Source organism: Aegilops tauschii, chromosome 2, assembly GCF_002575655.3.
Source record: "Aegilops tauschii subsp. strangulata cultivar AL8/78 chromosome 2, Aet v6.0, whole genome shotgun sequence".
Taxonomy (NCBI): Eukaryota; Viridiplantae; Streptophyta; class Magnoliopsida; order Poales; family Poaceae; genus Aegilops; species Aegilops tauschii.
Window position 1 is genome coordinate 366,769,968 of NC_053036.3, and position 11,425 is coordinate 366,781,392.

At 44.0% G+C, this 11,425-nt stretch overlaps 1 protein-coding gene across 1 annotated transcript; it reads right to left on the reverse strand.

The window, feature by feature from the left end:
- Positions 1-10,190: 10,190 nt before the first annotated feature.
- LOC141041034 (uncharacterized) lies at positions 10,191-10,850 on the reverse strand. The gene is made up of 2 exons (XM_073507144.1): positions 10,608-10,850; positions 10,191-10,511 (listed from the first exon to the last, which is right to left on the reverse strand). The coding sequence occupies exons 1-2, from the start codon at positions 10,848-10,850 to the stop codon at positions 10,191-10,193; spliced, it is 564 nt and encodes a 187-aa protein (XP_073363245.1).
- Positions 10,851-11,425: the final 575 nt, after the last annotated feature.

Sequence of the window (11,425 nt, forward strand, 5' to 3'; positions counted from 1 at the left end):
CCAGAACTCCATGGAGAAAAGCATTCTGAACGTCAAGCTGTCGAAGCGACCATCCTTAAGTAACAGCCAAGGAAAGAAGAACACAAATCGTAGTTGGTTTAATAACAGGACTGAATGTGTCTTCATAATCCATGCCATACCGTTGTTTGAATCCCTTGGCAACTAGGCATGCCTTGTACCTCTCAATGGAGCCATCAGCATGTTTCTTCACCTTGAATACCCATTTGGAGTCAATGACATTGACACCAGATGGAGGTGGAACCAGACGCCAAGTCTTGTTTCTTTGAAGAGCATGGATCTCCTGCTCCATCGCAGCACGCCAGTGTGGAATGCCAAGTGCTTCCTGAAAAATGTCATGGTTCAGTCAGAGGATCGGCCTCAGCATGCGCCACACAGGCCGCAAGCCACGCGACAGTGCCGTCAATGCGCTTCTTCGGTTGGAAGATGCCACTCTTGCTGCGAGTATGAGGACGCAGGAGGATAGGCGGAGGTGGCGGTGGAGCTGCCACCATAGGGGAGCCACTGTCCATCAGCGGCGAGGAGGACGCGCCTATGGGTGAGTCAATGATCGCGGCCGGTGGCACGGTCAAGGTCAGCGCCGGGCCTGGAGTGGTCGGCGAAGACAGGCCAGGCGTGATCGGCGAAGGCGGTCCAGGCGATGAAGACCCACCCGAAGCACCGACCGGTGAGGCCGTGCTACCTCTTGAGCATGCATTGGTTTCCCCTTGAAGAGGAAATGGTGATGCCGCAAAGTAGCGTAAGTATTTCCCTCAGTTTTTGAGAACCAAGGTATCAATCCAGTAGGAGGTTACACGCAAGTCGTCTTGTACCTGCACAAACAAATAAGAACCTTGCAACCAACGCGATATCCCTTCACGGCCACTTGCAAAAGTGAGATCTGATAGAGATAATAAGATAAATATTTTTGGTATTTTTATGATATAGATTGGAAAGTAAAGATTGCAAAATAAATGGTGGCAGAAATAGCAAATTGATAGGAAAAAAATATGATGGAAGATAGACCCAGGGGCCATAGGTTTCACTAGTGGCTTTCTCTCAAGATAGCATAATCTACGGTGGGTGAACAAATTACTGTCGAGCAATTGATAGAAAAGCGCATAGTTATGAGAATATCTAGGCACGATCATGTATCTAGGCATCACATCCGTGACAAGTAGACCGAAACAATTCTGCATCTACTACAATTACTGCACACATCGACCGCTATCCAGCATGCATCTAGAGTATTAAGTTCATAAGAATAGAGTAACGCATTAGGCAAGATGACATGATCTAGAGGGATGAACTCAAGCAATATGATATAAAGCCCATCTTTTTATCCTCGTTGGCAACAATACAATACATGCCTTGTTGCCCCTACTGTCACTGGGAAAGGACACCGCAAGATTGAACCCAAAGCTAAGCACTTCTCCCATTGCAAGAAAGATCAATCTAGTAGGCCAAACCAAACTGATAATTCGAAGAGACTTGCAAAGATATCAAATCATACATATAAGAATTCAGAGAAGAACTAAATATTGTTCATAGATAAACCTGATCATAAACCCACAATTCATCGGATCTCGACAAACACATCACAAAAAGAATTACATCGAATATATCTCCAAGAGAATCGAGGAGAACTTTGTATTGAGATCCAAAGAGAGAGAAGAAGCGATCTAGATAATAACTATGGACCCGAAGGTCTGTGGTAAACTACTCACACATCATCGGAGAGGCTATGGTGTTGACGTAGAAGCCCTCCGTGATCGATTCCCCCTCCGGCAGAGCGCCGGAAAAGGCCCCAAGATGGGATCTCATGGGTACAGAAGGTTGCGGCGGTGGAAATAGGGTTTCATGGTGCTCTCAGATGTTTTCAGGGTATATGAGTGTATATAGGCGAAAGAAGTAGGTCGGAGGAGCCACGAGGGTGGGGGCGCGCCTACCCCCTGGGCGCGCCTCCCTACCTCGTGGCCGCCTCGTTGCTTCCTTGACGTCCACTCCAAGTCTCCTGGATTGCGTTTGTTCCAAAAATAACTCTCCCGAAGGTTTCATTCCGTTTGGATTCCGTTTGATATTCTTTTTCTGCGAAATACTGAAATAGGCAAAAAAAACAACAATTTTGCACTTGGCCTTTGGTTAGTAGGTTAGTCCCGAAAATAATATGAAAGTGCATAATAAAGCCCATTAAACATCCAAAATAGATAATATAATAGCATGGAACAATAAAAAATTATAGATACGTTGGAGATGTATCAAGCATCCCCAAGCTTAATTCCTGCTCGTCCTCGAGTAGGTAAAAGATAAAAAACAGAATTTTTGATGTGGAATGCTACCTAGCTTAATTCTCAATGTAATTTTCTTTATTGTGGCATGAATGTTCAGATTCGAAAGATTCAAGATAAAAGATTAATATTGATATAAAAATAGTAATACTTCAAGCATACTAACAAAGCAATCATGTCTTCTCAAAATAACATGGCCAAACAAAGTTATCCCTACAAAAACATATAGTCTGGCTATGCTCTATCTTCATCACACAAAATATTTAAATCATGCACAACCCCGATGACAAGCCAAGCAATTGTTTCATACTTTTGATGTTCTCAAACTTTTTCAATCTTCACGCAATACATGAGCGTGAGCCATGGACATAGCACTATAGGTGGAATAGAATGGTGATTGTGGAGAAGGCAAAAAGGAGAAGATAGTCTCACATAAACTAGGCGTATCAACGGGCTATGGAGATGCCCATCAATAGATATCAATGTGGGTGAGTAGGGATTGCCATGCAACGGATGCACTAGAGCTATAAGTCTATGAAAGATCAACAAAAGAAACTAAGAGGGTGTGCATCGAACTTGCTTACTCACGAAGACCTAGGGCATTTTGAGGAAGCCCATCATTGGAATATACAAGCCAAGTTCTATAATGTAAAATTCCCACTAGTATTTGATAGTGACATCATAGGAGACTCTCTATCATGAAGATCATTGTGCTACTTTAAAGCACAAGTGTGGTAAAATGATAGTAACATTGTCCCTTCTCTCTTTTTCTCTCATTTTTTTGTTTGGGCCTTTTTTTCTCTTTTTTTATGGCCTCTTTTTTTTCTTTTTTTCTTTTCGTTCGGAGTCTCATCTCGACTTGTGGGGGAATCACAGTCTCCATCATCCTTTCCTCACTTGGGACAATGCTCTAATAATGATGATCATCACACTTTTATTTACTTACAACTCAATACTTAGAACAAAATATGACTCTATGTGAATGCCTCCGACGGTGTACCAGGATATGCAATGAATCAAGAGTGACATGTATGAAAGAATTATAAAGGTGGCTTTGCCACAAATACGATGTGAACTACATGATCATGCAAAGAAATATGACAATGATGGAGCGTGTCATAATAAACGGAACGGTGGTAAGTTGCATGGCAATATATCTCAGAATGGCTATGGAAATGCCATAATAGGTAGGTATGGTGGCTGTTTTGTGGAAGGTATATGGTGGGTGTATGATACCGGCGAAGGGTGCGCTGTATTAGAGAGGCTAGCAATGGTGGAAGGGTGAGGGTGCGTATAATCCATGGACTCAACATTAGTCATAAAGAACTCACATACTTATTGCAAAAATCTATTAGTTATCGAAACGAAGTACTAGCGCATGCTCCTAGGGGGATAGATTGGTAGGAAAAGACCATCGCTCGTCCCTGACCGCCGCTCATAAGGAAGACAATCAATAAATAAATAATGCTCCGACTTCATCACATAACGGTTCACCATACATGCATGCTACGGGAATCACAAACTTTAGAACAAGTATTTCTCAAATTCACAACTACTCAACTAGCATGACTCTAATATCACCATATTCATATCTCAAAACAATTGTCAAGTATCAAACTTCTCATAGTATTCGATGCACTTTATATGATAGTTTTTATTATACCCATCTTGGATGTTCTTCATATTAGGACTAATTTAATAGCCAAAGAAAATTACCATGCTGTTCTATAAGACTCGCAAAATAATATAAGTGAAGCATGAGATATCAATAATTTCTATAAAATAAAACCACCACCATGCTCTAAAAGATATAAGTGAAGCACGAGAGCAAAATTATTTAGCTCAACAGATATAAGTGAAGCACAAAGAGTATTCTAATAAATTCCGATTCATGTGTGTATCTCCCAAAAGGTGTGTACAGCAAGGATGATTGTGGTAAACTAAAAATCAAAGACTCAAATCATACAAGACGCTCCAAGCAAAACACATATCATGTGGTGAATAAAAATATAGCCTCAAGTAAAGTTACCGATAGACGAACACGAAAGAGGGGATGCCTTCCGGGGCATCCCCAAGCTTAGGATTTTGGTTGTCCTTGAATTTTACCTTGGGGTGCCTTGGGCATCCACAAGCTTAGGCTCTTGCCACTCCTTATTCCATAATCCATCAAATCTTTACCAAAAACTTGAAAACTTCACGACACAAAACTCAACAGAAAATCTCATGAGCTCCGTTAGTATAAGAAAACAAATCACCACTTTCCGTTACTGTAATGAACTCATTCTTTATTTATATTTGTGTTAAACCTACTGTATTCCAACTTCTCTATGGTTCATACCCCCCGATACTAGCCATAGATTCATCAAAATAAGCAAACAACACACGAAAAAACAGAATCTGTCAAAAACAGAACAGTCTGTAGTAATCTGTATCAAACGTATACTTATGTAGCTCCAACAATTCTGAACTAAATTGGTGGACGTGCGTAATTTGTCTATTAATCATCTGCAAAAAGAATCAACCTAAAAGCACTCTCCAGTAAACAATGGCAGCTAATCTCGTGAGCGCAAAAGTTTCTGTTTTTTACAGCAAGATCATAAAGACTTCACCCAAGTCCTCCCAAAGGTTCTACTTGGCACAAACACTAATTAAAACATAAAACCACATCTAACCAGAGGCTAGATGAATTATTTATTACTAAACATAAAAAAAAAGCAAGAAACAAAAATAAATTTGGGTTTCCTCCCAACAAGCGCTATCGTTTAATGCGCCTAGCCAGGCATTGATAATTTTAATGATGCTCACATCAAAGACAGGAATTGAAGCACAAAGAGAGCATCATATAGCATATGAAAAACACATCTAAGTCTAAAATACTTCCTATGCATAGGCATCTTATAGGTAAACAAATTATCAAGGCAAGCAAAAACTAGCATATGCAAGAAAGAAGTGAGAAACAATAACAATCTCAACATAACGAGAGGTAATTTTGTAACATGAAAATTTCTACAACCATGTTTTCCTCTTTCAAAATAATTACATGTGGGATCATATTCAAATTCAACAATATAGCTATCATAAAACATATTCTTAACACGATCCACATGTATGCAAAGTTGACACTCTTCCAAAATAGTGGGATTAACATTAACTAGAGTCATGACCTCTCCAAACCCACTTTTATCAAAAACTTCATAAGATTGAACATTCTCCAAATATGTGGGATCTAAAGTTGACACTCTTCTAAACCCACTTTCAATATTATTGCAAACATTACTATCAATCTCATATTCATCATGAGGCTTAAATAAATTTTCAAGATCATAAGAGAATCACCCCAATCATGATCTTTGCAACAAATAGTAGTCATAGCAAAACTAGCATCCCCAAGCTTGAGGTTTTGCATATCATTAACACAATTGACATTAAGAGAATTTATAATAACGTCATTGCAATCATGCTTTTCATCAAAGGAACTATCATGTATGGGTGCAATAGCAACGATCTCATGTTTAACATAAGGAACTATAGCAAATTCATCTTCATAAATATTGGCATCATGGCCACAAGAATAGCAAGCATCATGTTCATCAAGGGATATTTCAATCAAATCATCGGAATCGTAATTATCTATAGATTCATGCATATCATTATTTCTTCCAAAGCAACGGTCATTCTCTCAATAAATTCTTTGACATAGACATTATGAGCATAGTTTTGATAGCAATATTTAAGTATGTCAAAATTTTCAGATTTGTAGAGAGTAATATCATACTTTTGAATCAAATAAGCAACTTCATAAGCACCCTTAAAAGCAACAAATTCTTCAATTTGTTCGATATCATAGTAACTATAAACACCCTTTGCATAAGAAGATAAGATTTCATTATCATTAAATTCACATAGGTAGGGAAGGTGTTTTTAGGGTTCTTAGAGCAACAAGTGAAATCATAAATTTCACAAAGATTCCAAGCATAACACAACAATCTGTTTATTTGATCCCATAAGAGTCTCCCTTTTTCAGACAAACCGTGATGCACAAAATGAGCATGCTCATCTAAAGATTTCCCATCAACTAAGCTAGTTGGGGTTTCAGCACGAGCGCATAAGGATCGAAGATGATCCAAGTAGAAAACTTTAAGTGGCTCCATGTCAATAGATTTTTAGCATCCAAAGACGCAAGCAAATAGAAGGCACATGGAAACACCAACAAAGATACATACAGGAAGACGGCGAAGAAAAGGCAAAGGTGAAGTGAGGGAGTGGAAAAGGAGAGGCAAATGGCAAATAATGTAATGCGAGGGAGAAGAGTTTGTGATAGGTACTTGGTATGTCTTGACTTGAGCGTAGATCTTCCCGGCAACGGCGCTAGAAATGGCTAGTTGCTGGGAGATGAAATCTTGACTTGACTTGGCGTAAGCCTCCCCGGCAACGGCGCCAGAAATCCTTCTTGCTACCTCTTGAGCATGCGTTGGTTTTCCCTTGAAGAGGAAAGGGTGATGCAGCAAAGTAGCGTAAGTATTTCCCTCAGTTTTTGAGAACCAAGGTATCAATCCAGTAGGAGGTTACACGCAAGTCGCCTTGTACCTGCACAAACAAATAAGAACCTTGCAACCAACGCGATAAAGGGGTTGTCAATCCCTTCACGGCCACTTCCAAATGTGAGATCTGATAGAGATAATAAGATAAATATTTTTGGTATTTTTATGATATAGATTGGAAAGTAAAGATTGCAAAATAAACGGTGACAGAAATAGCAAATTGATAGGAAAAAATAGGATGGAAGATAGACCCGGGAGCCATAGGTTTCAGTAGTGGCTTCTCTCAAGATAGCATAATCTACGGTGGGTGAACAAATTACTCTCGAGCAATTGTTAGAAAAGCGCAAAGTTATGAGAATATCTAGGCATGATCATGTATATAGGCATCACGTCCGCGACAAGTAGACCGAAATGATTCTACATCTACTACTATTACTCCACACATCGACCGCTACCCAGCATGCATCTAGAGTATTAAGTTCATAAGAATAGAGTAACGCATTAGGAAAGATGACATGATGTAGAGGGATAAACTCAAGCAATATGATATAAACCCCATCCTTTTATCCTCGATGGCAACAATACAATACGTGCCTTGCTTCCCCTGTTGTCACTGGGTAAGGACACCGCAAGATTGAACCCAGAGCTAAGCACTTATCCCATTGCAAGAAAGATCAATCTAGTAGGCCAAGCCAAACTGATAATTCGAAGAGACTTGCAAAGATATCAAATCATACATATAAGAATTCAGAGAAGAACCAAATATTGTTCATAGATAATCTTGATCATAAACCCACAATTCATCGGATCTCGACAAACACACCGCAAAAATAATTACATCGAATAGATCTCCAAGAGAATCGAGGAGAACTTTGTATTGAGATCCACAGAGAGAGAAGAAGCCATCTAGCTAATAACTATGGACTCGAAGGTTTGTGGTAAACTACTCACACATCATCGGAGCGGCTATGGCGTTGATGTAGAAGCCCTCCATGATCCATTCCCCCTCTGGCGGAGCGCCGGAAAAGGCCCCAAGATGGGATCTCACAGGTATAGAAGGTTGCGGCGGTGGAAATAGGGTTTCATGGTGTTCTCGGATGTTTTCAGGGTATATGAGTATATATAGGCGAAAGAAGTAGGTCGGTGGAGCCACGAGGGGCCCACGAGTGTGGGGGTGCGCGCCTCCCTACCTCGTGGCCGCCTCGTTGCTTCCTTGACGTCCACTCCATGTCTCCTGGGTTGCGTTTGTTCCAACAATAACTCTCCCAAAGGTTTCATTCCGTTTGTATTCCGTTTGATATTCCTTTTCTGTGAAATACTGAAATAGGCAAAAAAACAGCAATTTGCATTGGGCCTTTGGTTAGTAGCTTAGTCCCAAAAATAATATAAAAGTGCATAATAAAGCCCATTAAACATCCAAAACAGATAATATAATAGCATGGAACAATAAAAAATTATAGATACGTTGGAGACGTATCAGGCCGCCGGCCCAGGTGACAGGGCCACGGGGTCAGGCGACCCAGGCGACCGCGAGGCCGCCAGCCCAAGTGACGCGGGCGCTCCATCGGATCCACGTGCATGGGGCATGCACGCGCGATCAGCGCCGGGGCAGCCAGCATAGCAGTGGGGGCAGCCGGCGTAGCGATAGCTAGCACAGTTGAGGCCTCATCATCATCAAGAAGCTGAAGTCGGGCACCTCATCCAGTCCCTGCACCATGGTTAGGAAACAACAGCGGAGAATATGCGGCATCCACAAATTGATCAGACAAAACTGGAAAAGAGTGCAACTCGGTGACGGGAGTATCAGTGGGTGATGTGAGCGTGGAAAAGGGAAGACAGTCTCATCGAACACAACATCACGGGAAATGTAAACATGATTCATTGGAATGTGGAGACACTCGTAACCTTTGTGGAGAGGACTGTACCCAAGGAACACACATTTTTTGATTGATACTCAAGTTTATGCTTATTGTACAGATGAAGATGCGGCCAACACGCACAACCGAACACTCTGAGTAAGGAGTAATCTGGAGTTTCATGAAGCAACACTTCTAGAGGAGACTTCATGTGAAGAAGTCGTGTGGGAATACTATTTATCAAAAAACAAGCAGTAACAAAGGCATCGCTCCAGAACCGAAACGGGACAGAGGCATGTGCAAGAAGTGTTAGACCAGTTTCAACTATATGACGGTGCTTGCGCTCAGCTGCACCGTTCTGCTGATATGTATGAGGACAAGACACATGGTGTGAGATGCCAAGCTTCTGAAAGAAGGTGTTAAGATTACGATATTCACCCCCCCCGTCGGACTGAACATGGATAATTTTGTGCTTAAACAACTGCTCAACATGTGCTTGAAATTGCATAAAGACATGAAACACATCAGATTTGCACTTAATAAGATCAACCCAAGTAAAGCGATTGAAAGCATCGATGAAACTGACATAATAGTTGTGACCACTGACAGAAGTTTGGGCATAGCCCCACACATCTGAAAACACAAGTTCGAGAGGAGCCTTAACAACACGACTTGGTACAGAAAAAGGCAACTGATGACTCTTGCCTTGTTGACAGGCATCACACACTAGAAAATCCTTATTACTTGACTCAACGGGAAGACGATGACGATGAAGCACATGGCGCACAATGGGAGTGCCAGGGTGGCCAAGGCGAGAATGCCACTGCAACGATGACACCCAAACACCACTGAAAACTTGAGATACTCATGGCACATCAAGCGCTCGTGGCACATCAAGCGCATATAAGCCATCGCGAGCTCGACCACTAAGTAGAGACGTCTCTCGTGTCCCGGTCCTTAACAAAATAATGGAAAGGGTCAAACTCAACAAACACATTGTTGTCACGAGTTAAGTTAAGAACCGAGAGTAAACTACGTGTGACTGAAGGAACACGAAGGACATCAAGAAGACGCAAGGTTTTAGTGGTACGCGAAAGAAGAGATGCCTGACCAACATGTGAGATGGGCATACTTGATCCATTGGCAGTGCAGACCTGATCATGACCGGTGTAGGGCTGGCGAGTGGCCAACTTGTAAAGCTGGCTCGTCAAATGGTCCATCGCTCCCGTGTCCTTGTACCAGGCAGGATCCACAGAATATGAAGGAGTGAACCCAGGCTCTTGTGTAGCGAGAGCAGCTTGCTTCTTGTTACCCTTCCCATTGATAACAATGCCAAGGAAATCACGTTTAAAACGACGAAGGCACCGAGATGCCAAGTGCCCCTCAATGCCGCAAAACTGACACTCAACCCCACCACCACATGCCTCGCAGTAGAGCCGCTTGCGGCTGGCCGTTGGAGGAGCTGAAGCGGGCGGACGGGGCTGGTTGCCCGTGGATGGCGGCAGTTTCTACTTGGCACCACGGGCAGCCCCGCGAAGAGCAGCGTTCGCAGAAGGGCCCTCCGTGTAGACTCCGACGGAGCGGCGAGCAGCGAGTTGCTGTTCCGTGTTGAGGAGGCGCACGTAGAGGTCACGAGGCGGCATCGGCATGTCACGTCCATTGAAGTTTTCAACAAGAGAGTCATAGTCCTCATCAAGCCCATTGAGAATGAATGAAGTAAACTCCTCATCACGAAGAGGCTGCCTAATTGAGGACAGTGTATCAGCCAAATTTTTGAATTTGTTGAAGAAGGCCGTGACGGAGAGATCATTCTTCTTGACCTCACCCAGCTGATAACGAATGGCAGACGAACGTGCCAGCGACTACGAGGAGAAGCTGGAGTCGAGCGTGGTCCATGCATCCCGCGACGTCGCGGCAAAGACTACCATGCCGGGCACAGATGGAGTGAGCGAAGACTGAATAGCCCCCAGGATGGCTTGATCCTGAGCGATCCACCAACGATGAGCAGGGTTGGGGACCATGACGGAGCCACCATGGGATGAGGGTACCGGAACCATGGCCGAAGGGCACGGCAGCGAGCCATCAACATATCCCTCAAGGTAGTGGCTACGCATCAGTGGCAATACTTGAGCGCGCCACAGGAGGTAGTTATCAGCAAAGAGCTTCATTGTCACCAGGTGAGCGAAGTTGAACGGTCCTGGATCGGCCACCGGCTCTGAGAGCTGTGGATCAGGCGTCGGGACGACACTGTACGGAACCAGTGCATCGGCCGACGGAGGCACACAGGAGTGTTGGTGATGATCGTAGGGCGCCGAAGGGGGCACGCCTTAAGGGAGTGCAGAAGGCGCGGCGTACGGCGCAGGGGCGGCAGCGTAGGACGCCGTCGACGGTGCGACGTACGGCGCGGGGTACGGGCCGCCGTAGGGCACCTGTACATGAGCGCCATAGGGCCCCGAGACCAGCGGCGCGTCGGGGGACTGGGCCGGGGCAAGATGGCCACCGTAGGGCGCCTGTGCGGAGGCACCATAGGAGGGTGGCGGTGGACGCACGCCATGCGATGGGATTGGGGTGACGGGCGCAATCGTGGCGCCGGCTGCGATCGGCTGCATGGGGGGCGATCGAGGGAGCGCGGGAGGACGTGACCCTGATGCAGCAGATCGGGCCCAGGCGAGCAGAGGTGACGCCAGGAATGGCGATTCCGTCACCAGGGTGGAGAGTGGCGGCACGGCGGCGGAGACCGACG

Bases quoted from the DNA above. Each gene is read 5' to 3' on its own strand.
- LOC141041034 (XM_073507144.1), bottom strand. From the start codon at position 10,850: ATGAAGCTCTTTGCTGATAACTACCTCCTGTGGCGCGCTCAAGTATTG. The intron at 10,512-10,607 runs GTAGTCTTTGCC...ATTCGTTATCAG, and splicing joins CTCCATCTGTGCCCGGCATG to CTGGGTGAGGTCAAGAAGAA.